At 51.0% G+C, this 27,523-nt stretch overlaps 3 protein-coding genes, 1 long non-coding RNA gene and 1 other non-coding gene across 41 annotated transcripts in view; 2 read left to right on the top strand and 3 right to left on the bottom strand.

The window, feature by feature from the left end:
• The window catches only part of CAND2 (cullin associated and neddylation dissociated 2 (putative)), a 29,468-nt gene extending 27,995 nt beyond the window's left edge, over window positions 1-1,473 (top strand). For all 12 annotated transcript variants that reach the window (XR_014064359.1, XM_081526349.1, XM_081526341.1 and 9 more), the window contains one exon: window positions 524-1,473. Coding sequence is in view for 11 of the 12 variants with exons in the window: in XM_081526349.1 (XP_081382475.1) it covers window positions 524-751 (228 nt within the window). In the remaining variant the exon portion in view is untranslated. The remainder of the gene's footprint in view (window positions 1-523) is intronic.
• Window positions 1,474-2,081: 608 nt separating this feature from the next.
• RPL32 (ribosomal protein L32) lies at window positions 2,082-6,052 on the bottom strand. The gene is made up of 4 exons (XM_081526350.1): window positions 6,007-6,052; window positions 5,080-5,180; window positions 4,380-4,561; window positions 2,082-2,260 (listed from the first exon to the last, which is right to left on the bottom strand). The coding sequence occupies exons 2-4, from the start codon at window positions 5,173-5,175 to the stop codon at window positions 2,131-2,133; spliced, it is 408 nt and encodes a 135-aa protein (XP_081382476.1). The 5' UTR covers window positions 5,176-5,180; window positions 6,007-6,052; the 3' UTR covers window positions 2,082-2,130.
• LOC145522122 (small nucleolar RNA SNORA7) lies at window positions 5,256-5,395 on the bottom strand. The gene has a single exon (XR_014065934.1). It is a non-coding gene; the product is annotated as a small nucleolar RNA SNORA7 (small nucleolar RNA).
• A 1,381-nt stretch (window positions 6,053-7,433) lies between the features above and the next one.
• EFCAB12 (EF-hand calcium binding domain 12) lies at window positions 7,434-25,683 on the bottom strand. 26 transcript variants are annotated; one of them, XM_081526318.1, is made up of 12 exons: window positions 25,490-25,630; window positions 25,093-25,195; window positions 23,753-23,849; window positions 20,928-21,379; window positions 18,506-18,688; window positions 16,347-16,503; window positions 15,798-15,994; window positions 14,701-14,914; window positions 10,531-10,626; window positions 10,098-10,263; window positions 8,841-8,897; window positions 7,434-7,955 (listed from the first exon to the last, which is right to left on the bottom strand). In XM_081526318.1, the coding sequence occupies exons 2-12, from the start codon at window positions 25,162-25,164 to the stop codon at window positions 7,697-7,699; spliced, it is 1,950 nt and encodes a 649-aa protein (XP_081382444.1). In that variant the 5' UTR covers window positions 25,165-25,195; window positions 25,490-25,630; the 3' UTR covers window positions 7,434-7,696. The 26 variants fall into 26 exon arrangements, 24 of the variants coding, with proteins under 24 accessions (XP_081382444.1, XP_081382434.1, XP_081382446.1 ...); XR_014064354.1 differs by lacking the exon at window positions 25,490-25,630 and having other exon boundaries at window positions 10,098-10,229; window positions 25,093-25,302; XR_014064353.1 differs by lacking the exon at window positions 25,490-25,630 and having other exon boundaries at window positions 7,434-7,893; window positions 10,098-10,229; window positions 25,093-25,302.
• On the top strand, window positions 18,194-19,216 carry LOC145520268 (uncharacterized). Its single transcript, XR_014064358.1, has 2 exons — window positions 18,194-18,311; window positions 18,960-19,216. It is a non-coding gene; the product is annotated as an uncharacterized LOC145520268 (long non-coding RNA).
• Window positions 25,684-27,523: the final 1,840 nt, after the last annotated feature.

The following is a 27,523-nucleotide window of genomic DNA, read 5'->3' as shown; positions in this document are numbered from 1 at the left end:
GGGAAACTGAGTCAAGACACTTAAGATAGAAATCCCTAGTTGATTGCTAGCTATTGGGCAGTTACCCTGGAGTGCCTCAGGGTCCGGGGAGGACCTGGGGCAGAAGGCTCACGGAAACCTGTGCATTAACAGAGCCTGTCACACCCAGGAGGACCCAATAAATGCCTGCCAAATTCAAGAACTAATTTGGGTTTTGGAAGGGTTCAAATTAACCAAGAAGAGCCTGAGTGTCATCTGGGTTGAGTCATGGAGTGTCCTGAAAGCAGACCAGGAACCTGGACCTGATTCCATAAACAGTAGGGAAATTCCTGAGATTCTCTGAATAGGCGGGCGAGGTAGGGATAAGACAGCAGAAGGCAGGCGAGTCAACTTTGGGAAGGGGCCAGCTAGCAGGCTGTCAGAACAAGCCATTCATTAAGTCCAGCGGTGCCAAGAGCCTACTTTAAGCACCGTAAATAAAGCTAGAAGATGGGGCATGAGCTGGGGAAGAGGATAGGTGACCAGCTCATTGTTTCCACTTTAGGTCAAAGCTGGTTCCGTGAAACAGGAGTTTGAGAAGCAAGATGAACTGAAGCGCTCGGCCATGAGGGCAGTGGCCGCCCTGCTGACCATCCCGGAAGTGGGCAAGAGCCCCATCATGGCTGACTTCTCGTCCCAAATTCGATCCAACCCCGAGCTGGCTGCCCTCTTTGAAAGCATCCAGAAGGATTCCGTTTCGGCTCCCAGCACAGACTCCATGGAACTCAGCTAGCACCCACCCCCTGGGGACCCCAACTCGCAAGGAGGCCCACCAGAGTCAAAGCCAGAGCCTCACCCTCCTACTACCACAGGCCTCTACTCCTGCCCTTTCTCCAGCTCCCTGAGGGCCCATCAGCTCCTGCTCGGAGCTTCCAGCACCTTCTCCAGGGACCCCAACTCACAGGCTCTGTCAGAGCTGCCAACAGTTGGGCCCTTTAACTCAGGACAGTCATTCAGAGGGGGCGTGGTAGTCGTTCCAGGCCTCCCATGAAGATGGATGTGACTTCATACAGGTTAGCCTGCCTCCCTCCAGCCAGGGGTCCCTGCTCACACTTTAGTGCTCACAGGAGGCAGGGGGCCAGCCTTCCTCCCCGCCGCTGTCCCAGTCGTGTCACTCTCCTACTCCCCTTTCTCTACTTCACCTGTTCTGATCTGCCAAAAATTAGTGCTTTGTCTGGGCATCTGAAAAACTAGAGATACCTCTATGAGCTCTTCACACTTTAGAGTCCAAAATGCTTTATAGTTTTGCAAGGCCAGGTGGGTTGCGTAGGAAATAAAATATAATTTTTTTTCTAATCCCCAGACTCTTCCATAGCAAACTGGCAAACGTGTCACCGGGTGGTTTGTGAACCCATCCTCTTTACTTTTTAGTATCAAGGACACAGAAACAGTAAACGTCAGGCCAAAGAATTTTCTGCCATCCCAGGTCAATAAAGGACAGATCCTGAATCACCATTATTTTCTCTGCACAATTCCTCTCCTCAGTAGTTAAGACTGTCAGAATGCTTCCTGAGTCTTTCAGAGAAATCATGAAATGACCAATAATTTATTCAACAAATGTTTTGTCAGATTAGGTTTTGAACAGGACCCAGTCAATCTGAGACGCCCATCTATTAGAACTAGGAGATTTAAACCCAATCTTGTGCCAGAGTGCCACATCCCACGTGACCTGTGCTGCTTAAACCATGTGTTGGAAAAATGGTTCATAAAAATTCATAAACAGCTGAACTCTAACTATTGTTACCTGAGATCTATGGCTACGGTTGAAAAGGGACACCTGTTTGTCCTCAGTCTTAGTAAGAACCGCACGGGGTTACTTCTATTCTAACTTTACAAAGTGAGGCTAAAAATGACTACCTGCTCCAAGTCCAAAGTCCTTCCATCTGGGTCTCAGAACCTACCCTGGTCTGAGCACTTGAGGTGTGTGCCCTGCGAAGGATCACAGGTCCTTTACAAACACCCCTTCCAAACAGAAGGTTCCAGAGAGTACGAACAGGCAGAAGACCAATCTGTGGCAAGTTGCCATACCGAAGACTAAGAACCAAGGGGGAGATGCCAGATGGTCAGGTTTTATGCTTTTATTACCACAAACAAAATGTGCACACGAACTGTCTATTCATTTTCCTCACTGCGCAGTCTGGCATTGGGATTGGTGATTCTGATGGCCAGCTGGGCTGCTCTTTCCACAATGGCCTTGCGGTTCTTGGAGGAGACGTTGTGAGCAATCTCAGCACAGTAAGATCTGGAAGAGACAATCAGTACATGGGTAAGGAGGCCTGCCTGGAAGGCACACTGTGTTCCAGTGGGAGGGCAAGAGCTTTGGTTCCTTTGCTTTTCAAGCCACAGCACTGAAAGCAGGGGCTGCAGACTCCCATAATTCCATGGTACTAGTAGCAAGCTCCTAAGTGTTCCTGGTAATGACCCCCTCACCCCAGCGGCCTTGTAACTCAGGCATCACCTCCATTTTACAGACAAGGAAACCAAGGCCCACGAGGTGGAAGTGAAGTCCCAAGTCACACACAGGCCAGGATGGCTCAGCCCTCTGAAGGTTCTCCCTCAGTCCTCTGGGCCAACCTGCCCAGCTCAAGGCAGTCTCAGGGAGCTTGGCCTTGCCAATGAAAAGTTTAGGTAAACTTTCTGCAAAGCAACTAACAACCAAAATCCAACAGTCTGATTAAGCCAAGGGCTCCCTGGCCCAGACCATAAACACTGTTTGTTTGCTGCAGACAAAATTCAAGTTGAAAAGTAACAATGTCTAGACTCACCCAGTAAATGACAATACTCAACAATTCCTGAGCACTCGCCAGCTACTGGTCTATTCATTCCTTCACAGCCACATCCCACCCCAGGTTGTCACCAAATTGGTCTCATGAGCACATTTCAGCAAGGAAATGCCTTATGAAGCCATTCACAGTGGATTAAGACAAGACACTATCCCTGGAGGAACTTCAGCACTCTAAAGGCAGCAGGCAGAGTTAAGAACTATGCAGGAAAATAGCTTCACAGTAAGAGACAAACCAATCCAGACAGAGAACTGCTTTGTTTTAAAGTCTACTCATGCCAGTATCTTAAAGGAGACTTAAGTTGTATCACAGTTTCCATCTTAAAAAAAAAACACCCAGGTCTGCATCTATGTGTATTTAATAATCATGATCACAGTGCACATATTTAAAATACTTTCCTCTCTGCTTGGGCATCTTCCATACATGACCACGGTTTTTAATGCAGGCACAACATTCCACCTGGTGCTTATACCCCCACCTTCACCAGTGATGTGTTCAGTTACTGCAATGATCAACTTAAGTTTCAATTATTTAAAGATAAATGTCCAGAAATGGAATTTGTGCTTAGATTCAGAGTATTTCTGTGGCTGTTGATAACAAACTGCCAAAGTACTATTAAAAAAACACTTGTATGGCAAAACAAATACAATATTGTAAAGTTAAAAAATAGAAAATAAACAAAAAAAAACCCACAAAAAACACTTACCTTTATGGCAACTGGTGACATATGCATAGCAATCTTTGCTACACAAAAGGTATTAAATTGCACCATTCTGTCACAGTTCTCTACCAACCTGCTAACTCCGTGTGGTTTGGGCATCCAACATTAATTCCTAAGCCCATCCTTTCTAAAATACTTCCAGCATTTTAATGCCTGGCTAAATTCCTGACCTAGAGAAACTCAACAGTAAGTTGAGAATACTCGTTGTTTATTACTTGTGCCCACAATTACTAAGGGTAGAGGAAGAAAACAAACTCTCCTCCGCTTAACCAAAAAATACCATTTCCCCCAATCCAGATTAAAATTGTGTCTGAATCACCCATGAAAAAACTTTTCTCATCCCACTGCCCTAAGCAGACCATAGGTCATTTACACACAGAGCTCCCCAAGTGTCTAAATTCCTCAGAACACGTGCTGTCCTCTGCCTGCGGCCTCTCCCTTCTCCACTTCACATCAGGGCCCCAAATGAGGCAGCCAACTCTACTCCTGTAGCCTTCTGAAGATTCCTGTGGCCACACCACCAAGGATCCCTTGGATCTGGGGATCTATTTCATCCCTGCCCTTCCTCCCATGTAAGTAATGTTCTGAAAACCCCTGCCAGAGGATGCTGCAGGAACTGCAGTGCCAAGCAAAGCCATTACCTCTTTTCAGGTCCCAGGCCTCTACACTTTTAGGATCAACCTCCCTCACTGCCCCCCAACAAAGGAAACAGTCTGGAGTCCCCAACAAGTATCCTTCAAGCTCCTGAGGACACAGGACTCCTCCAAATGCATTCTAGAAGGTCTAGAGTTGCCTGCCCAAACCGATCTTACAGGCTGGCTTCTGACACCTGAACCCAGAGGTGAGACCCAACTCACTTGTTGCACATCAGCAGCACCTCAAGCTCCTTGACGTTGTGGACCAGGAACTTCCGGAAACCGCTGGGCAGCATGTGCTTGGTTTTCTTGTTGCTCCCGTAACCAATGTTGGGCATCAAGATCTGGCCCTTGAATCTTCTGCGTACCCTGTTGTCAATGCCTCTGGGTTTCCGCCAGTTCCGCTGAAAGAAAACACATGGTTAGTGTCTGTGAAGACGCCAACTCTGCCTTCAGGAGAAAAAAGGGGGCCAGATGAAAAGGAAATGTGCCAAACTCTAGTCTTTGGGTAACAAGATTTCATAGGAGCTCCTACATTTGACCAGCCCAAATACACACCCACAGTCACACTCCTTCCAAGCAAAGGAAAAGCAGACTACATACCCATGAACTGTGAGGGGCCTGTGTATAAAGATAAGGGGCCTGGCTTTCAACATCACACTCGGCACCTAAGTTTTCTCACCTATGCAGTTATTATAATCTCTCCCTCATATTGTCATCAAAACAGGCCCATGCCCCGTGTCACTTAAATTTCAATTCACACATCAAAAGACTGAGTGACAGTGAGGTAGGGACACCTGGGATTCTAGACAGCCCTGCCACCAGCCAGAGACCGGTCATCTAGCAAAGCTCAGAAACCCAACAGCCTGTTTAGGAACCATCTATCTTCACCCAACACACATTTCTATCCTGGGCCACATACCTTGATTTTGACATATCGGTCTGACTGATGCCGGATGAACTTCTTGGTCCTCTTTTTGACGATCTTAGGCTTCACGAGGGGCCTGAGGGCGGCCATAATGCCTTCAAGAAAGAGGCAAGAGACCACGTCAAAGACTTCTTGGGAGAGGCCTTCTCGCCCTGCCCGGGGGCTTGAACTCTTGTTGCAGAGTGTCTTCCAATCACCAGATACTGAGCAAACTGGGAATGGAATGGGTACCTCTGCCAGGCTTGCTTTCCCTCCCGACTCCGAAGCTGGCAGAATACAAGCTATTCTCCAGATGCGATCCTGGGAGGTTAAGGGGTCACCCTGCACAGTCAGAAGCCAAGAAAAAATGCCGCCGAAGGGGGCATCCTCGAAGGTCAAGACGCAGTTTCACATTCCCAGAGATCCTGACCCGCTACCAGAATTTCGGTTGAATTACACTATTCGACTCGCAGCTCGGCTTTTTTGGCGGTCCCGCCACAGCAGCAACCCCAGGGCCAGAAACTGGAGGAGGAGCACCGAACAGTGGAAATAGACAAATTAAAGTGAGCAGACAGGGCTGAGCGAGGTGATCCGAGGACTCGAGCCAGGGCAACCAGGCCGCAACCCTCCCAGTCGCTCCACAGCCCCCCAGGACCCCCGTATAGTCTGGCCCCAAACAGCGCCCTGCGCCCCCAGGGCTCAAACAAGCTGTCTGCAGCTCTGACTGACTCCAGGAGGCCTCCGTTGGAGGACAAGCGGCCCTGGGAAGCGAACCTCCATCACCCGCCGGGCCGCTTCGTTCTGCTCCTGTACGCGCTCCAGCCAACCAAGAAGGGCAATGCCCCCCGAGACGACTGCTCGGAAGGACGAGTTTTCCCGACAGGCGGCGAAGGGGCTAGAGGCAGACCGCAGAGACGCGGATGGCCAACGATTAACACTCACCGACTCAGAGATGGCTGCCACCTCCGTAGGCAGCGCCGAGGAAGAGAGAGGAAGGTGTCGCGCGGGGGCTGATGGGACGTCACTTCGCATCCTGACAGAGAAAAGGCAAGCACTTCCGGCGTTTAGCCCTTCAAAGATACTAAAGACACGTCAGAGAAATAATACTGAAAAAAAGCCGAGGCTGCCTGTGTTTTCCTAGTTATTAATATCTACGAGTAGCACTAAAAATTTTCATGCCTTCAGTTGGGGCCTCATAAAGATTTGAAATTCTTTTTGGAGCTTCTAAGACCTGGTGAGGAGGCATTCACTTCCGCCAGGAATTGAAGCCGTCCCTCCGGAGGATAATCCAATTTTTAGATTATTTCCGCCCGCGTTTCTTCTTCCGAAGTGCGCCTCTTAGTGGCCAGGAGAGAGCAAAACATAGACTTCCTAATAATTCTCTCAGGTGAGTTTATAAACAGCAATGAGACTGTTAAAACACTCATTCGGTGGGTTTCGCACAGTTCCATGAGGTACTTCTATTAATTTCCTCATTTTACATATGTATGGAGTGAAGTTTGGAGATTTCACATACACACACACACAAATCCACACTTCTAACCATGACGGTCTGGTTATTCATTGTTCTTGGTTTGTTTAATTTCAGCTTTTGTTTTTAACATTAATGTGAAAATCAAATTTCAAGAGAAGAGAAAACGGCCCTTGATTCCAAGACCTGAGCACAATACGGATGTCTTGTCATCAGTGATTTTGGTAGTTACACAGCCAGACAGACACGGAAGCCGAGATGGATTGATTTGTGTTGTTGACTGTGTGATGGGTGAGAAGGGAAGGGAGTGTTGACAACTCCTTGGTGAGATTCTGACTGTGGAGGGGGAGTGTGAGGAGACCCGGAGACATGAGATGGGAGTTGTGAAGGGAATGTCTTGTCCAAAATCACATCGCTGGCAGCACCGCACCTCAGGAATCCTGTCTGTCCTGCGGCCGTAGGAGTCAGCTGGGATGCCCAGCACAGAGGCACTGAGCTAACAGCAGCCCACAGGGTGTGTGTCGTGATGGAAAAGGTCTTGATGGGGTCAGATGGGTGAGTCAGGGGAAGGGCTCATGAACCAGAGAGTATGCTTGCAGTTGCGAAAGGCCCAAGAGTTTTGGAAGTAGTGACCCAAAGGGGCTCCGTCTTGGAGGGGATGAGGGACATGCTGCTGCTTATTTCAAGAGGAGGGCACAGGGGTACCCACACTGCCTGCTGCTTCCTGGTGGGCATTGAGGTTGGGGATGAGAGGCTGGAGAGGTCATGCCAGCATCCCCGTCAACACCCCAGGAAATGTGCCTGCTGTTTTCCCCAGACCCTGGACCCCAGCTTTCCAACACCCCTCTGGCCACAGCTCCTGAGTCTGGAAATTACATCAGCTGAATCACAGGTGAAATGAGGAAAACCCCAACCCGGTTTTATTTCAACAGGACAGAGGTCAGGAGAGGGAGACACTCAAAAACCACATCTTTCCCAGGACACATCTACCCTCTGAGACACTAAAACGCTTTGTCTGGAGACAGCTGGACCAGGCCTTCCCACTGAAACGTCTTCTCTTGTCTGGCTCTTTGACGTCCTCCCTGCATCTACGGCTCTGGGCTGCCAGCTGCACTGGTGCCTGGCCCCAGGATGGCTAGGTCTGGCGACACCTGGGCCACTCTAGTTGATGTCATAGATTTTGTGGGCATTGTAATAGGCGCAGGTCATGTAATTCATGTCCTTAATGGGCCACCAGCGGTCGGGGTGGTAGGTGGCCGAGTAGACGTGGGGCCAGTGTCGGACACAGCTGAAGATGGCCAGGCTCTGGTCCACAGTCACAGTGGGCAGGTACAGCCGCAGCTTGTCCAGGAGGTGACCTGGCCAGAAGAAGTTGGGATGGGTTAGCTGCGGACTGCTGGGCTTCTTCTTCTTCAGCTTCCTGGGGAAGGAGAAGACAGAGACAGTCGTCATGGAGACAGGGGGAAGCTGGGGCTCCTTCCCAGCTGAGCCTGCCGCTGTGAGCAGAGTGGAGGTGCAGCACTGTGCTAAGCACTCTAGTACTCTGCTGTCCTGTCTGCCTCACCAGCGAGGACCCAGAGGCCTAGAGAGGCGAAGTCATTTCCCCAAGGCCACCCAGCTGGCAAGTGGCGGGGGGCAGGCTTGACCGCCAGTCGGCTGCCTCTAAATCCAGACTCTTAACACGCACACCAGCTGTTCTGTAGAGGCATTTTCACGTGCTGTTCAGAGGGCAGCCGCTGGAGTCAGCACACCTGGGTCCAAATCTCTGCTCCACCACTTAATAGATCCGTGACTTGGAGCAAGGTAGTCAACCTTCCTGTACGGCAGTTTCCTCTTCTGTGAAATGGGAATGCTAAGAGAAACTTCATAGGGTTGTGGAGAGGATTTACGTGAATTAACAAGTGGAGAGCAGTGTCTGCCTGGCACGCTGGTGCGTGCATGTGTGCTAAGTCTCTTCAGTTGTGTCCGACTCTCTGCGACCCCATGGCCTGTAGCTTGCCAGGCTCCTCTGTCCATGGGATTCTCTGGGCAAGAATACTGGAGTGGGTGGGTTGCCAAGCCCTTCTGCAGAAGATCTTCCTGACCCAGGGATCGAACGCACATCTCCTGAGGCTCCTGCACTGCAGGTGGATTCTTTACTGCTGAGCCACCAGGGAAGCCCCTGGCACTCTTAAGGGTCATTTTACAGATCCTCAGCTCCTGGGCACTGAGTCCCGGATGCTGGGTCCCAGGTACCCTGCCATACTCGAGTCCCAGGTCCCTTCCTCCCCCTACCCCCCGCCAGAGTTAGATGATCACTACAGACCTGATGAATTCCTCAAATTCCTTAAAATTGATTTTCTTGATTTTCTTCGGCATTTTCCTGGTGGACAAGAGAGAGAGAGGTATCTTCTCAGGAGACAGGAAATCCAGGTCAGTGGGGCCTCAGGGAGTAAGTAGGTCAGGGTGACGGGGGCCCGCCTCTGAGTCCAGACCAGAGCCCTGGAAAGAGAACTTCTTCTCCCTGGGCGGGGCCCTGACTCTGTCCAGCATGCTCCACTGGGACACACAGTGGACTGGAGTGTCTGGACCTCTGGGCCCCTACTGGGGAGGTAGACAGGATGGCAGCCCTGGGGTCCTAGCCTGGATGGCTGGGCGACTTGGGGCAGGTCAGTCCCCTTGTGGGGCCTCAGGTTTCTCGTTCCCCAGCATGGAGACCTCTCAAGCCATTACGAGACATGCTCAGTCATCTGAATCCTTTTTGTGCCGACTCCCACTTGCCCTCCAGAGCTGAATCCCGCCTTGAGGACAAGGGTGGTAAAAGCTAACGCCCCAAACCTGGGGCCTGGTAGACGTCACTTAATCGCCACAGCACTCTTTCCCAGCAAGCCTGCATCTGGCCTCGGGGGGCCTCTATCCTTTATAATTGGGGCCTATCTGAGCAGGACAAAAGTTACTTTCTCAGCTCCTCGCGGCTCATGGTTCAGGAATTGGTGGCAGCCACGCAGGGGATCACCAGGGGATCAGAGAGGACTCTTTAGGTGACCAGCTGCCTGGCTCAGGCTGAGTTCTTCCCCGCCAGGACTGTGGTCAGAACCACCTGCAGGCGAAGCCCACTCCTACACTCAAGAATGGCCTGAAGGGATAGGCTATGACAATCAGTGCTCAGGTGCTAAGGGTCCTCACTGTGTGTGTGGTAGAGCTGTTAGGCCCATTTTACAGATGAACATGCTGAGGTTCAGTGAGCGAGGTAACTGTCCATTTGACCCCCAGTCTGTCAGATTTCCACTCGGCTCCACTGCTTCCCACCCCGGCTGTCTAGCCAGACCACCCGAGCAGGCATCTGGCAGCGATGGACGGTGTGGGCAGGTCCTCCTCCTCCCCCGTCATGGTATCTGGTCAGCTGCCCTTCTCCCCTCCCTCCCTCCACTCTGCAGTCCCCACCGGAGCTGGCTGGTAGCCTGCTCACCGGTCACCTCCTGACAAAGGAGGACATTCTCTTAGAGAAACTTGGGCTGATCTGAGGGTCGGGGGAGGCCCCAGGGCAGAGTTCTTTTCTCCGGGCAGGAGTGTGCAAGCCCACCTTTTGCTAGAGAAGGCAGAAGAGCGGTTGCCACCACTGTCCTTGGCAGGGGCCCTACACCCAGCCCACGATTCGTGAAGAGGCCTCCATGGTTTCTCTAAGAAGTCCTTCTTTTTAACCTTTTCCAGAGACCTTAAGGTCACGTAGGATGTAGTCAGGAGGGCAGCTGCATGGGGGTGAGGCAAGGAGGCTGGGGAGACACGTGCCGGGGGGACACGCGGCCAGTCCGTGGGTATCAGGTGGGCTGGACATACCGGGTAAGGACACAGACACCGGCCCGTGACCTCCCCGTAACTGCCCACCACCCCCCAGCCATGGGGCATCAGTGGGCAGGAGCGCAGGGTGGGGGAAGAGGCGCTGACACTCAGCTTGTCAGGCTTCTGAGCCACAGGCACGGGAACGCCCAGGGGCCGGAGCAGGGCCAGGTTCGTACTGAAGGGCTTGAAGTCTGAGTAGTAGCCTCCCGGCTGCCGGATCGGGCGCACCTGGTCCTTCAGGAAAATGATCTTGTCCCCCGGGTACATCAGGGCTGTGAGCAGGAAGAGAAACATGGCCTGTCAGCCCAAGACCCCTCCCCAACCCCAGCCTTTGGGGCCGAGGGGGGCTATTTTAAAAGACAAATTCACATTCTTGTTCGAAAAGATTTTTCTTATATACATTTTTTTTTACTTAATTTATTTATTTTTTGGTCTCCAAGGGCACAGGGGATCTTAGTTCCCCGACCAGAGATCGAACCCCACAGTTCCCTGCACTGGAAGCCTTAAGCCTCCAGGGAAGTCCCTTTACTTTTTATTTTTAAATGATGGTAGGTTCACAGCAAGTTGCAAAAGTAGTGCAGCAGGTCCCCAAGCCCTTTCCCAGCCTCCCCGATGGTGGTGAGTGCGTCCTGCCAGCACGCTGTCTGTCGGGAAGCGGGGCTGGCAGGCTACCACCACTCAGGGGACCAGAGATGAGGGCGCCTGTTCAGAACCAGGGCAGCGGTGGACCCAAGGCCTGGGGGCAGTTAGGAGGGAGCCGGGCCCCACACCCTGCTCTGCAGGGGCGGCCTGGTCAGGAGTCCCTGAAGGAGGAAGGGAGGCCTCACCCAAGACTTCACTGGATTAACTTAGACTCTGTGGATGGTGGGTTTTCTCATGCAGAAGAAGCACTGGGGAGCCCCACCTCCTGCAACTACTAAGCAGGGCTCACCCCAGCATCTCATGTTCTGGATACAGTGATGGAGGTTTACTCTCCAGGTTATTAATTTTTTTTTAGGGGGTTTTTGTTGTTGTTGTTTTTTAGTTGGTGAATCAACTACAGTTTATTGCTTAGAATGCCCCCTCCTTAGAATGCCCAACACAAATTTATTTCTTTACATTATCTGTTTTGGCTGAGAGGCTTGTGGTATCTTAGTTCTCTGACCAGGGATGGAACCCAGGCCCCTTGCTTTGGAAGCTCAGTGTCTTAACAACTGGACCGCCAGGGAAGTCCAAGATTTTTTTTCATTATTATTAATATTTATTTATTTGGCTGCACCAGGTCTTAGTTGCCAGGGAATTTCAATCTCTAGTTGCAGCATGTGGGATCTAGTTCCCCAACCAGGGGGTCAAACCCAGGCCCCTTGCAGTGGGAGATGGACCACCAGGGAAGTCCCAGATTTTTAATGTTGGTTATTTGGGTGGAGGGCAGAGATTGCACAGGTGAGACGGCAGAGGGAGGGGGGAGATGGGCAACATCAACATTTTTAAAAGGTTTACATGATTTTTTATACTACATTTTTAACGTATATACCTATAGGACTTTTAAAAAAATGACTTAGAGAACTAATCCATGTGAATAGCAAATAAATAAAAAGATTTGTGACAGGACAATCATTAAATATTATTGGTGATCAACTCAGGCTGGGGGATTTTTTGTTTTGTTTTCAAAAATGTAAATGAGCAAGATTTATCTATAAAATTAGAGAGAGCAGAACAATAAAGCTATATTCAGTGGGGAGGGGAAATGCCTCGATGTTCTAGAAGTCTGGCCCATGAGCTTGAGGCCTGGGGTCTGAGCCCACCAAGCTCTAGCCTCAGGCACAGACCTGGAAGTGCCAGTGTTTATGCTTCTGGTCTCTGTCATAAGGACAGCCAACAGATGGTGGCCAGAGATGGACTAGCGTCTTTTCCACTTGGACCAGTCAGAAGCAAAAGGAAGCCCACCCACAGATGCTCCTATGTGCCCATGAGTGAGGGATCCTGCAGACAGGTGAAGCTCAGCTGTGTGCGGGCCCAGGAGTCAGCAAAAGCCAGTGGTGGAGAGAATCAGTAAAGCCTCCATCCTCTGGTGGAGACAGACCAGCCGGCACGTCCAGTGGCGAGACCTAGCCCACAGGAGCAGTCGTGTGCCTGGGAATCCTGGCTGTGTTTTAGAACACATGCAGCCCCACCGCTCGCCAAGCCCAGGTTATCTGGAAGCATGAGGCTCCCCGAGGAAGGAGGGAGGAAGGATGATTTCGTGAAAAGTCAGGGTCAAGAGCTGTGAGGTCACCTGCTGTATCTCTGCCCTCCCAGCCCAGATGGCAGCAAGCGGCTGCCCAAGTGAGGGGCGTGCGGCGTGTGCGGGAGACAGTGACCATTTAGGCTGGTTGGCCTGCGTTCCTGAAGGCCGTTGGCCACTTCCTCCTGTATAGACCTGTTATGGCCTGACTTGTATCCCCACAAATTCATATATTGAAGCCCTGACCCCTAGAATTTGTATTTGGAGATGAGGCCTTTCAAGAGGTGATAAAGCTAAAATGAAACCACTAAGGAAGGCCTGAATCCAGTCTGACTGGTGTCCTTAGCAGAGGAAATCTGGGCACAGAGAGACAGCAGGCACGCATGTGTGCATAGAAACGACCGTGTGAATGGACAGCCAGACGGTGACTATCTGGAGGCCACAGAGAGCAATCTCAGAGGACATGAACCCGGCCAGCACCTTGATCTTGGACTTTCCAGCCTCCAGGATGGTGAGAAAATACCTTTCTGCTGTGTAAGCCCCCAGTCTGTGGTGTTTTGTTACAGCACTTCTACCAAACTAATACAAGACCCAAGGTCCTCTACACTGAGCGTTTGTTTCCCCTCCCAGGGGAAATATTGGAAACAACCAACAGTGACTGTTAACTCCTGTTCTCAGGGAAGTCACGGCACTCTCCATGTGTCCCTTTCTCAGAAAACCACACCCCAGTACAGCCACAGCTCCTTCCTGCAAGGCTCCTACGGGAAAACCTCTGCCCTCCAGTGCAGCAGCGACCGGCCTGTTAAATACGTACGTTCATAAATGTGGGATGCCAGCATCATTACATGGTCATCAGGGGCATATGGGGCCACTCCTCTGCCCCGTGTCTCAGAAGCACACAGTCCACCCAGGAGTGGAGGGTTCAGATCTGCTTGGATACATGAAAACACAGGTCTTGACCCAAGCAGAGGGCGGGACCAGTGGGAGAGCTCAGGGTTGAGACCTGTGGGCTGAGCAGAGGGCGAAGGGCTTCCGCAGAACCTGTCTCCAAGTGCAATCTTCCCTCCGTGTGGCAGAAGCACGGGGAAACAGGCCTGGCTGAGACGAGTGGGTTTGGAACACTCCATGTGTCGTAGTGGTTACCTCTCCCAGCCAGGCTTCCCGTCTGAAATTGCCTATTCTAATAAGCAAACTAATTCATACTTAGGAATAACAAAATAGTTTCCCTCTATCATGCAATCACAATTCCCAAGGACAAAAGCATATTTGTAAAAAAAAATTAGACGTAAATATTAAATGAAACAATGCGTTGTCTGCAAGTCTCATTCTTTAACCATCTTTTCCCTGATCCTACAACAGTTTTATCTGCTTAAGGAAATGGCTCTTATTGTCAATAAATATGAATACAAATAATTATGATATAACTACATTATTTCACCTTACAACTGCCTTTTGAGGTCTTCAAGTTCCGTTTTTTAGGAAACATCACATGCACAGATTCACTCACTATAACACCAATGTATTTCCCACCTCGACACAGTGGTCGGTGCTCATTCGGGACTGTTCCTCCTGGCCCACCTTTGGCTCCCTCACCTGGAACTCCAGTCCTGGTGCTCCCTTCCCTAGGCTGGGGAACCTGGACTCTGGGGCTAAGGAGCGTGTGGGCCCTGCAGGGCTGTAAAATCCCCTCTCACAGCGAACCAGGGGACTTCCCTGGTGGTGCAGTGGACAGGAATCTGCCTGCCAATGCAGGGGACAACAGGTTTGATCTCTGGTCTGGGAGGATCCCACATGCTGCGGAGCAACTAAGCCCATGCACCAACTACTGAGCCTGTGCCGAGAGAACCCACCGCAAAGAGAAGCCTGGGCACTGCCACCAGAGTGCAGCCCCCACTCCCTGCAACGAGAGAAAAAGCCCACGTGGCAACACAGACCGAGCACAGCCCAAAATAAATAAAAGTGAACCAGGTGGGGCTGTTCTTCACCGCCCCCAGACCCCGTTCTCCCCAGCGTCTCCACCTCGGCATGGCAGTGTGGTTGGGTGCCCGTAGGCTGGGGAAGGACAAGCCTCAGGTGGCTGCCACCCTGGCCCCGGCTCGGGGGCCCCCTTGGCACCTTTCCAGCGGCCCCCGGGGGCCCGTACCTCTCATGAGGATGTCCTCGGTTAGCGGGAGGCCGTGGGCCTCGCAGACCTTCCAGCACCGCAGGTAGACCAGGAACGTGTCCACGCGGGACCTGTTGAGGATGCCCTCCATCTCCCCATGGATGGTGGTCGGCAGGCAGTGCTCATCAAAGTGCTTGTCCCCGCTGCGCACCAGGCGGCACCGCTCCGTGTACTGGATGGAGGAGACGGCCAGCTGCGTGGAGAGCAGAGGCGGGCACTCACTCCTCCTCGCCTTCCTCTGGGCCCAAGGCATACATGGAGCCTCAGCTACCTCTCCTCCCAGGTCCCGTGAATGCAGGTGCTGATGTCAGCAACTCGGGAGGAAAAAATCACCCATGGTCGAGGTGACCCCTGCATAACATGTGAATGGTCCATGCACAAGATTCTGTGTGCACAGCTCCTTCCACAGAAGTGCACACGTGACTGTATACACATACAGAAGGCCCCGTGTGTGTGTGCTAAGTCGCTTCAGTCCTGTCCAACTCTTTGCGACCCCACGGACTGTAGCCCACCAGGCTCCTCTGTCCGTGGAATTTTCCCAGCAAGAATTCTGGAGTGGTTGCCATTCCCGTTCTCCAGGGGATCTTCCTGGAGAACTCTGGGATTGAACCTGGGTCTCCTGCATTGCAGGCAGATTCGTTACCATCTGAGCCACCAGGGAAGCACCTAGAACAGTGCCTAACACATCACAGGCTCTCAATAAATATTTATCGGGTGAATTAATTCAGACAATCAGTTCTCCCTTCCTTCACTCAACATGTGTTTCTAGAGTGCCTATGCAGTGCCAGGCCCCAGGCCAGGTTCTTGGATTCCAGCTGTGATGAACATGCAGTCCTGGTCTCAGGATTCAGTCACGATTCAACAGTTGGAGGAAGGGAACTCGGTACTTTCAGAAACATCATATCAACTCATCAGAAACCTTGGGAGGCAGGTGGTGTTCATACACGCAGAAGAGGGAGCGGGGAGGGAAGGAAGCCACTGCCCCAGAACTCCTGCAGCCAGGTGGGGCACGTGGGGCAGATGGGCCCAGCCTGCCCGGTCCCCAAGCCCCGTTCCTCCCCTGTCGGTGGGGGCACCTTGTTCTGCCGCTTCCTGTCTCGGTAGTGCTTGCCCACATCTTCCATCTCCTCCAGCGTCATGGGCCGCGCCTCCATCTCCGTGTCGACCACAGGCACCGTCAGCAGGTCCATCTTGGGAGCCTCTGGGGATACATTCGCCTTCTGCTTCGGGGATGGACTCTGTGTGGAGCCGCCGTCCTTGGATGATCTGTAATCTAGGGGGGAGGGAAGAGGCGGAGGAAGGAGGAGCTGAGAGGGTGCCCGGCCACGGAGCCCATCAGGCAGTTAACCAGTGTCGCCGAGCGGGCTCCTTGAAGGGGTCCCTTCTTCTGGCTCCTCTGTGGCCTTCTCCTCCCTCTCCCGCACCCGGCCCCAGCCTTCCTGTCGCCGCCGTTCCCATCCTCCAGCATCCTGCTTTCCCAGGCCTGCTTCAGGCCTCTGCGGCCCCAGGCAGAAATGAGATCCTGGCCCTGCCGCCTTCTAGATTTGAGACTTGTGGCCAGGTGGTCAGCCTCTCGGAGCATCAGCTTCCTCCCTGCACGGGGAGGGGCAGAGGCGGATCCGTACCCTCTGTTGCAGTGGTCAGGGTGCTTTGCTGCTGAGCCAAAGACCACTGCTTGTAGGTGCTGGCCAGGTTATCCACCGTGATGCTGCTGTGCTTCCCCAGAGAGCCGAGGTAGATCACAATATCCTCCACCTCCAGGTTTTTCAGAGGGGCTCCAATCTGAGGAGACAAGAGAAGCCCCCAGGCGGGCAGCCTGGCTCCAGACATCCTGCTAGGATGGCCAAGGCCTTGCCAGCCTGGCCCCACTTCCCCGGCTAGTTTCATCCTCAGCCCCTCCCAGCTCTCACACCCAAGGTCCCTGAGAAGGAGCTCGGAGCCTCTCCCGGGGGCTCTGCACATTCTCATCCTGTGCCTTGACTCAGGCATTTCCCACTTTCTGCCTGAACAGCTCCCATCCCTCCTTGCAAACCCTAGTCCAGACATGTCCCCATCTTTGCAGGGGCTGTTACTTCTTCCTCTGGCCTCCCTCTCCACTCCATTCCAATCTCATCCTTCCTGTGCGGGACTGGAAGGAGGATCTCACATCTGTCATCCTTGTCCGTGAGGGACACAGAGGCCTCCCTTAACTGAAGTAAAATAGAGTCAGCAATCTGATGCCCGGGACTCTTAACGATGGCGGGCAACTTCGGAGAAATATAATGCTTGCCAGAGATACTGAATATTCAAGAAAACACATTTTGAAAGGAAATGTAACTTTGTCAGCTTCTTTACACTGTAGATGCTATTCGCTGAGCTTTACTTAAAGACGATCAGAACTCAGGGACTTCCCTGGTGGTGTAGTGGCTGAGACACCATGCTTTCAATGCAGGGGGCCTGGGTTCGATCCCTGGTCAGGAAACCAGATCCCACATCTCACTAAGAGTTCCCATGCAGTAACTAAGACTCAGTGCAGTCAAAATTTAAAAAAAAAGAAGATCAGAACTCACCTGGTGCTAAAGGATTTAGCGTTTGATTTTTTTGGTGACATTAATTAAAGGCCCTTTATTTTTTGTTGTTTTAAATGCTTGGAAATGTCATTCAGATAATTACGTGGCATAAAGTGAGAGCATGAAAACTGCTGGTGATTTAAGACTGAAAAAGATGTAGCGTTTCCCCTCTTTCCTAAAGTTTTTTTAAAGGTATCATGTATTCAAAATATATAAAAGCTTAAGTCACCCAGAGAGGAGTGAGCAAACTTTTTCTAGAAAGGGCCAGATGGTAAGTATTTTAAGCCCTGGGAGCCATGGGTCTCTGTCATCGCTACTCAACTCTGTCCTCCTGGCATGAGAGCAGCCATGACGATGCATAGACAAATGCATGTAGCTGTGTTCCAATAAAACTTTATTGATAAAAAAACAGGAGACCAGTTGGATTCAACTCCTGTTGCATAGCTAGCAGAGCTCTGCTAGACCAACAGGACTTTCTGTGATGATGGGAAGGTGCTGTATCTGAGGGGTCCAACAGTGGAGCGACTGCTGAGCACTCCAACTGTGGCCGCTGTGCCTGAGGAACTGGAGTTCTAGTTTTATTTATGTATAGTTAAATTGAATTTTTGAATACCACATCAAGGTGTGGTCCGAGGACCCGCACCATGGGCATCCCTGGGAGCTTGTCAGCATGCAGCATCCTGAGGGGGCTACCCCAGGGGTCCAGCAGTTAGGACTCCTTGCTTCCACTGCTGGGGGCCCAGGTTTGATCCCCGGTCAGGGAACTAAGATCCCACAAGCTGCGTGGTGCCTCTTCCCCTCAAAAAGAGAAGGCAGTATCTTGGGACCCCCACACAGAGGTACTGGGACAGAAGCTGCGTTTTAAGAATACCCCTATGTGAGTCACATGCCACTGATGGTTCCAGAAGTTCTAGAAGGTTCTAGAGGCAGGACTGAAGATCCAGCTGTCTTTGTGCTCAGTTCTGGGGTCTCACTGGCAAGACAGTGATTCCCTAAGCAGAAGGCTGGTTACAAGGCTGGCTCTACAGACTTTCCACTCAGGTAGGGCCTTTCAAGGTCACACTGGGGCAAGGTGGCCTTAGGGGTCTGATAGTTAAGCCACATATTCCAATCCGGCTTTACAAGTAATAAGGGTGATAGTCAGAGCAGGACCTGGGCACAGCACAGCGAGGCTGTGGAGGTGCCTGGGCACCCCCACCCCGCCTCAAGCCAGCAGGGGCAGGGGAGGCGCTTACCGCCTTGAGAGCCACGATGAACTCCTCCCTGGAGATCTGGTGCTCGCCCCGGTCCACCTTGTGAAACAGCTCCAGGATCTTGATCTTGCGGCAGTGCAGGTGGGAGTACAAGGTCGACAGGGCAGGGGGTTTGGGCAGTCGGAGCTGGGGCACCTGCCGGCGGGAGAGTCGCTGGCTTTTCTTCTGAAAGAGGCAAGAGAGGGGGCAGAGGGGAGCATTCAGGAGACACCATGGAGCTGGGTCCCCAGATTTAGAAACAGGAAAGACAGAGGCCGAGCCACGCCACCCAGACAACAGGGTGGTGGGCAAAGGGCACGGGCTTCCGACAGGCTTGTCCTGCCACGGGAGGCCTGGGATGCTTGGCTTCTCTGAGCCTCCAAGTTCTCATCAGGTCCAGGAGGTTTGGACAAAATGAGAACTAGAACTTCATTCTTACCCCCATCTCTCCTGTCAGACCAGTCACTATTATAATACCACTGGGGTCTCACTGCATCAAAATATGAGCCCCTGCCTGAAGCTGCCTGGGGCCTCTGCCCCCCCGGGGCCTCCCGCCTGGAATACCTCTCCCTTCTCTACCTGTCAGAATCCTACTGCTCCACCATTTCCAGGTGAACGGGAATACAGTCAACCCTCCATGTCCATGGACTCCACATCCACGGATTTAAAAACTCCAGAAAGCTCCAAACAGTAAAGCTTCAATTTGTCATGGCCGTCAACTATTTATGTCATACTTAACATTATATTTATAATTATTCACATGACCTTTACATTATATTAGGTATTGTAAGTCATCCAGAGATGATTCAAATGTTAAGGGAGGATGCTCGTGGGTTATACGCAAATACTCTGCCCTTTTATATGAGGGTCTCAAGCGTCTTCAGATGTTGGTATCCGTGGGGTCCCCCCACAAAGATAGCAGGGTAAACTACTTAGGAATACTGTTCCTTTAGTGTGGCGCAGCACTTGACAGTTTACAAAAGGCCTTTCTATTCCCTAGCTTATAGCTCCTCAGCAGCCTGGAGTCTATTAGTGACCTGGAGTCAACTGCAGAGTCATTAATCTCTTGCGTCTGCCTCCCCCACTAACATGTGAACACCCTGGGAGCAAGACCACGTCTTACTCAGCTACATTCTCCGCCTCCTATGCTTATACTGAACAAAGCCCCCAGTCCTGTGCAGCCAGGCAGGAATTGTTTGCTGAATGGAAAAGAAGGATGCCGTGAATTCGATATTAGGTATTAGCTTCCCTTTTTAAAATGAAGAAACAGGCTCAGAGAGGCGAAGTGACTTGCCCAGGGTCACACAGCAAGTAAGCAGTGGATTTCTAACCCAAGTCCTATGCTTATACCTACAGGCTGTGCTGCTGGCAGGAAAGGGTGTGTGAGAACCATGAAATTTGGGTTTTGACTATGATTACACCAAGGACTGACTCTGAAGTTTGGGGGCTAACCCAAATGAAACCGATAATTCTGCAATAATAATAAAAATGACAAACATTGAACGAGGGCTCACTATACGCTCAGCATGTCCCAGGCACCCTATATATATTAATCCATTTGGATGTTGGAGCAACCATGGGAAGCAGGCACAATGGTTATCCCCACTTGACAGCTGAGGAAACTGAAGCCCAGATCATATGGCTAGGAAGTAGCTGAGCTGGGTTTAAACCCAAGTTATCTGACATCTTATGCCAGCTTTGCCTGAACTGGGAGAATTTTCAAGTGTCTGTGTTGGATGCATTTGGAAGATGAGAGCTCTGGCTACTGACTGCCAGTTACTATCCCTATGGGCTTGGACAATGTATGGCCTCACCGAGCTTGTCTTCATATTTATAGAAGGAACAATAAGTATAATATACACAAATTCATATACAAATGTTTTAAAAGACTTTCTTAGAAAAGAAAAGGTTTGTAAGATTTTCTTATAAAATATTTTCTTCCAGTCTCACAACTGTGATCTTCACAATAGCCCTGTGAACACATGGCGGGGTGTGTGTGTACGTGTGTGTGTGTGTGTGTGTGTGTGTGTGTGTGTGTGTGTGGTGTATGTGCTCAGTCGCAACTGACTCTTTGCGACCCCACAGACTGTAGCCCATCAGGCTCCTCTGTCTATAGGATTCTCCAGACAAGAATACAGGAATGGGGTGCCCTTCCCTTCTGCAGGGGATCTTCCTGACCCAGGGATGGAACCTGGGTCTCCTGCATTGCAGGCAGCTTCTTTACTGTCTGAGCCAACAGGGAAGCCCAACAAGAGATCACATAACACCTCCTTTTCAGGACTTCTGTCCCAGGACTCCCCTGGACTGGGAGTGGGGATGGTGGGGGTTAGGGTGAAAGATCTGCACCCTTCCTGATCTGAGGGAATGAGTAACAGCAAGCCCCTAACACCCAAAGTGTCTGCACCTGGCAAACAGGGCTGCTCACCGTGGTGTCCCTGCTCATGGCTAGCTGGCTCGGCAGCCGAGCCACGTGCTGCTCCTTGTGGATATCACGTAAGACCTTGGCCTCGGACAGCGTGAGACTGGCCTTGTTCTGCAGCCACCTCTCGACGTTGCCAAACGATTCCAGGTCCTTCCGCATCTTCAGCCTCTGTCTGAGCCACGCCCTCAGGTCCTTCCGCTGTTCTTGGATGTCCCTGACTTCCGGGGCTTTGGGGCTGGGGGTGGGCTCCGGGGGAGTCTGGGGTTGGGGCGTGGGACGGTCGGGCCTCGGAGCCTCCTTCTGCGGCAAGATGATGACCCGCCGGCGGCTCGTGGGCAGGTGGAAGTCCTCCTGCTTGAACTGCTTGAAGCAGTGGGCGATGACCGCTTCAGGGTTGAACATGGGCTCCTTGCTGGCATTTTCATCGTCAAACAAGGACTTTGACTGGCAGAACCCTTGGGGGAAGAGGGTTAGAAGGTGAGTTTCTATCAGGACGAAGACCAAAGGAATCAGGAAGGAGAAATGCTTCAGCACCGGGCTGTGTGTCAGAGTGCCTGGCTTCCAGGCCTGACTTCATTGTTGCCTTGCGATGATGGTGAAAATATTTACATCTAATGCAACTGGGCACTCGCCGCGGCAGGCACTGTGCTAAGGGATTTCTGTGCTTTCTCATGGAACCGTCTTAGGTTCTAATCTTACTCCACCCAACTCTGTCTGCACCTTACTCATTGGCAATCAGAATGATCTTTTTAAAATGCCATTCTGATGGTCTGAACATCTGAGGCAGCCTAGTGCTGGAAAGAGCAGAGGCTTTGCAGCCAGAGTGCTCTGGCCTGAGTCCTAGCCCAGCTGCTTATGGGTAGCATGATCTCTTATTCTTTCTGGGTCTCAATCTCTTCATCTGTAAAATGGGGATAATGATGGTACCTGCCTTACTGTGTGGTAGAGATGCTTAGAATCCGTTCAGTTTATTCATAATGCTCACACGTGCTCAGTCATGTCCAACTCTTTGTGACCCCCCTGCCCTCCATGGACTGTTGCCCGCCAGGCTCCTCTGTCCATGGGATTTCCCAGGCAAAAATACTAGAGCGGGTTGCCATTTGCTCCTCCATGGGGTCTTCCTGATCCAGGGATCAAACTCAAGTCTCCTACACTAGCAGGCAAATTATTTACCGCTGAGCCACCAGGGAAGCCCTTGGTTGATGTTTATCTTTTCCAATACACTGTGAACCAGGATCTCATGTCTCTTGTTCCCTGCTGGAGTCCCAGCGTCTCCACAGTGCCAACATACACTGGGAAATCAGTAGATATTTGGTTGTTGTTACTCAGTCGCTCAGGCGTGTCCAACTCTCTGTGACCCCATAGACTGCAGCACACCAGGCTTCCATGTCCTTCACCATCTCCCAGAGCTTGCTCAAACTCATGTCCATTGAGTTGGTGATACCATCCAAGCACCTTGTCCTCAGTCATCCCCTTCTACTCTTGTCTTCAATCTTTCCCAGTATCAGGGTCTTTTCCAATGAGTCAGCTCTTCGCATCAGGTGGCCAAATTATTGGAGCTTCAGCTTCAGCATCAGTCCCTCCAATGGATATTTGGGGTTCATTTCCTTTAGGACAGACCGGTTTGATCTTCCTGCAGTCCAAGGGACTCTCAAGAGTCTTCTCCAATGCCACAGGTCAAAAGCACCAATTCTTCAGTGCTAAGCCTTCTTTATGGTCTAGCTCTCACATCCATACATGACTACTGGAAAAACCATAGCTTTGACTAGATGGGCCTTTGTTGGCAAAGTAACGTCTCTGCTTTTTAATATGCTGTCTAGGTTAGTCATAACTTTTCTTCCAAGGAGCAAGCATCTTTTAATTTCATGGCTGCACTCACCATCTGCAGTGATTTTGGAGCCCCCCAAAATAAAGTCTGTCACCTGTTTCCATTGTTTCCCCATCTATTTGCCATGAAGTGATGGGACCGGATGCCATGATCTCAGTTTTTTGAATGTTGAGTTTTAAGCCAGCTTTTTCACTCTCCTCTTTCACCTTCATCAGAAGGCTCTTTAGTTCCTCTTCACTTTGGTAAGTGAGTGAATTACAAGTGGATGGATCTAAGAGGTTGGCACCATGATTATACCCATTTTACAGATTAAGACAGTGAGCTCAGAGAGGCCAGAGGACACACAGTCAATTAGTAGCAGAGGTGGGACATGAGCTTTGGCTTGCCTGGCCCCAGAGCTCAGCTCTTAGCCATTTCTTGATATTACCCCAGGCTGTGACCTAATCCCACTGAGTCTCAATTCTTTTACTAAAATGATATAAACTCTGCTCTAGCAACCTTCCAAAACTGTTATGAAGAGCAAATGAATAACAGGTGTGGGAATGTTGTAAAATTCAGAAGGAACAGAGCATTATTATAAAAAAAAATCTTGTCATCTGCTACATCATTTTCCTGCTACAGTGAAAACTCTCCTGCTTAAAACCTTTCTGTTACTCCCAGCTGCTTCCAGGATAAAGTTTAATCTCCTTAACATGACCCCACCGGTTGCACCCCCCCTCCCGCCAACCCCCCTAATCTCTCCAGTGCCTCCTCCTCATCCCTGCTTCCTCCCCTTGTATTGGTTCCCAAGCTAACCTGTGGTTCCAAGGTACCCCCTTCTGCCCCTGCCCCACTTTCTGTCTCTGGAATGCACTTTCCTCTCCCCTGCTCACTTGGTCACTCCCTCCTTGGCCTCAGAGGCTCAGCTCAGGCATCACCTGTCCCCAGAAGCATCCCAACCCCTCCCTCCTGCCCCTCTGGGTCCCAGAGCCCCCAAGCTTAGCCCCCTCATAGCATTTACCATATTTTTCTTGATGCCGATACTTTTTCCCAACAGCCTGTGAGTCTCTCAACGGTAAGAACTGTGTCTTACTTCCTGTGTATCCCCGGTACCCAGCCTGGCACAAAGTGAACAGTCAGTACAGCTGTTAAGTCTCTTTACGATTCATGTGTTCCTTTCATAGTCAGAAAATAATTAGACTATGTATACATTAATGTGGACAGAAGTAAGCACTTCTCAACAACCCATGTATTATTTCTTTGACGACAAGACGCTGGGTTCGACTGAGAATGTAGTCATTCATCCAACCAGCTTTTTACAAATCTCTCCCTGAATTCCATCCTACCTCTCTGACCACTTATTCTTGGGCCTCTGTTTTCTTATCCACTACTAAAAAGTCGATGGCTTCCAGGTTTCCACTTGGGTGCTCTTGTTTTTTTTCCAAACAATCTCCTCCACTCTCATTTCTGTGGCCCTCCATATGCAGAGGACTCTCATACCAATATTTATGACTTGGAATTAGCTCTGACTATACATACAGTGAGAAGAAAATGGCAACCCACTCCAGTATTCTTGCCTGGAGAATCCCATAGACAGAAGAACCTGGTGGGCTACAGTCCATAGAGTCGCCGAGTCGGACATGACAGAAGCGATTTAGCATTCTACCTACAGTTGCTCCTAAAGCACCTCAACTTGTATGGCTGACAAAGATCTCAAACTCAACCAAGACTGAACTTATCTCCATGTCCCTGTCTACTCTTGCGGGAGGTTCCTTATCTCTGTAGAAAGCACCTCCATCTGCCAGGTCAACCTGGCTACCAACTTGAGTGTCATCCTTGATTGCTCTTCTCAAGTCCCCTATCTAATCAGCCCCCAAGTCCCCGAAGTCCCCTCTTGCCTGGCGCCTTTCCCTAGCCTCCTGGGTTCTTTGGCTGGGGCATTTGGGACAGCTCCCCACTCCCAACATTCTGAGTCTGCCAATTCATTTCTGCATTTGCTGATGCTCCCAATCTGATCCCGTTATTCTCAGTAGCTTCTCCATCTCCTGGCTCCCAAGATCTCTCGGGATCTTATCCCTTCTGACCCCTCTCACCCCTCATCTCCAGCAGCACTTAAACTCTGAGCAGTTTTCTGAAGACACTATGTCTCTGGGCCTCTATGTATGCTCTTCCCCTGGTCTGAAGGCCTTTCCTCCTCCTTCCGGCTTGGAGGACTCCCTGTGAAGATCTCTTCCAGGACCGTGGAAGCATTCCCCGTCTCCCCGCCTCCTCTGCACTTAGCAGATCTCTTACTCCTGGGTGTCACCCTTGGACCCAGTATTCATCCCTTCTTCTGGGATTTTCCATGTATCTGTCATTCACCTCTAAAGTTGTGGTGCTGCTCAAGGACAGCAGGCTATTGTGCAAAGTTTGAAGACTGATGTTCTTTTCCATGCCGCTTCTCCAGTACTGAATGTACTAAAGTCTGGTGAGGAAGTAGGGACAGTCATAGGGCCTGGACACCTTTCCCCGGGCACGTGGGTTGGGCCTCTGGTTCCAAACCAAGGCGACTCGGCCGGCTCACCCAGCCCTGGCCCGGAAATCTGAGAAACACGCATGACCTGCCCCCGACTCCCTGGCAACCGCGCACCCAGAGAAGGGACGGCACAATGAGATACCCGTCCCTGTCCTAGCCCTCACTCCGCTTGCACACGTCCACTAGGGGGTCGAGGGCTTCCTGGCGGTGGCGTCGATTCCCGGGAGCTTAGGGTAAGCTTACGGAGCAGCGACCGCAACGCAGCCTGGTACTCTTCATTAGAGTCGTCCATGGTCGCGGCGCTGGAAGCCGGCGCTGAAGAGCGCGCGCACGTGCGTGCGTGTGTGTGTTTGCTTGCGCGGGAGTACAGGGTTCTTGAAAAGCAGTAACAACCAAGTTTGCAAGAAACGCGAGACCTGTGGAGCTTGGACGCAACTGTTGCCAGGACTACGGACGCCCCGCGCTGATTGGCTGGGCGCCGCCACGTGGCGGGCCCGGAGAGACAGCCTAGCTCCCTGCAAGGGTCCTGGGAGGGACCGCGAGCAAACGGTGCAGCGCCTCTGGCTCCGCAAACAAACAAACAAACAAAACCCCATTGAATTTCTTAGATTGGCCCGGTGGCCCCTCAATCTGGAGTAATAAATCCCTGGTTTCCCCCTAACTCGTAGGAACTTCAGCAGGTCTCCACGTGTTTAGAACACGTCCTCCCTCCTCCAGATAGACCCCTAGTGAATCCTGGACGAATAGAGGCAGTGTTTTTGGTATGCTTGGTCCCCGAAGTACACGGTGCTATGCTTTGGAATGATAGAACCTGAGAAATGGAGTAGTAGTCATAAACATTGGGCTGGCCAAAAGGTCGCTCGGATATTTCCATGTGATCGGAGGGAGAAACCCGAAGGAACTTTTTGGCCAGTCCAAAATTTGACCTGCCCATTGGCTAGGCAAGAGGTGGTCTTATTCAAACAATGGAATATTAGTCGTTAGAAAGGAAGGAAGTGCTGACACATGCTGCTGTGGCAGGCTGGCGCTTGGGGCCCTTTGCTGCAGTGCTTATACCAGGAGAAACGTCTCCTGGAGCAGTTAAAAATAAAAAGAAACTATACAAGAGACTAAGTAACAGGTAAGGGGTTTCTTGCTGGGGAGATGAAAATATCCTGCAGTTAGTGATGATGGTTGCACACTGTGAATGTACTAAAAACCATTGAATTGTGCCCTTTAAAAATGGTTAAATCAATTTTGGGGGGCAAATATTGTTTCAATAAAAAGTTAGAAAAAACCCAAACACTTGAGGGCTTACTTTGTATAAGATACCATCCTTACTGAAATGCATTATTATTTTTTTAAAAACTATTTGGCTGTGCTGGAACTTCACTGTGGGATGTGGAATCTAGTGACCTGACCAGGAATCGAAACTGGGCCCCCTGTAATGGGAGGGTGGAGTCTGAGCCACTGGTCTGACAGGAAAGTCCCTAAAATGCATTAGTTTTGTGACCCTCTCAACAATCTGAGATCTCCACTCGGACCATCCCTATGGGCCACATTAATGCAGTGCTTCTATAAGCCAGACTCCATGTAAACTATTTCATATATTGACATAATAATCATAACTGACCCATTCTAAAGAGATGAGGGAACAGGTACAGAGACCAGGACATCTGCAGGAAAAGGGAAAAGGCAGGGCTTGACATAGCCTGAGCTCTTGACGTGGAGCTTCCCTGCGATGTCCACAGGCCCACAATCCTGATGGAGATGCTGGGATGGGACCTGGGCCCCACCACCCCTGAACACCAAGTTTGGTGCCTGCCCTACCCTCTGACCTCAGCTGTGGCCAGGGTTGCAGGGGACCCTCTAGACTCTTCACTGCAGTGTTGGGCACCTTGTCCCCACACGTTACCCCTTCCATTCTTTTTCATGATTGTTTATACTTTTCTCTTTCCTGTGAGGGTCCCCACAGAGCCTTTTCATCTTTATGTCCCTACCCAGCACAGACCTTCGCACTTAGTGAATCTACTCTGGTGTCTGTTACATAAAAATGTGATGGGAGGTTATCAAGTGGATGCTTGCCTTGCGGGTATGTGTGTGGCCAGTTTTCCCGCTCTGTTCAAAATCCATCCTTCTCTAAAAAATGGAACTCATTCACCGAAGTGGAAACAACCAGTGCTCTGCAGCACAGTGTTTCCTTGTTCTGTTCACACTCTACCCTACAACTGTTTTCCTAACAATTTATTTTTCATTTATTCATTCAGCTTAATTTGCAAATTACACCTTTGAAAGGTT

The sequence above is a fragment of the Giraffa tippelskirchi genome, chromosome 9, assembly GCF_054371585.1.
Source record: "Giraffa tippelskirchi isolate mGirTip1 chromosome 9, T2T-mGirTip1v1.2.pri, whole genome shotgun sequence".
In the NCBI taxonomy this organism is placed as follows: domain Eukaryota; kingdom Metazoa; phylum Chordata; class Mammalia; order Artiodactyla; family Giraffidae; genus Giraffa; species Giraffa tippelskirchi.
The sequence above is the reverse complement of the archived record's forward strand: the minus strand, read 5'-3'. Positions and strand labels throughout refer to the sequence as shown.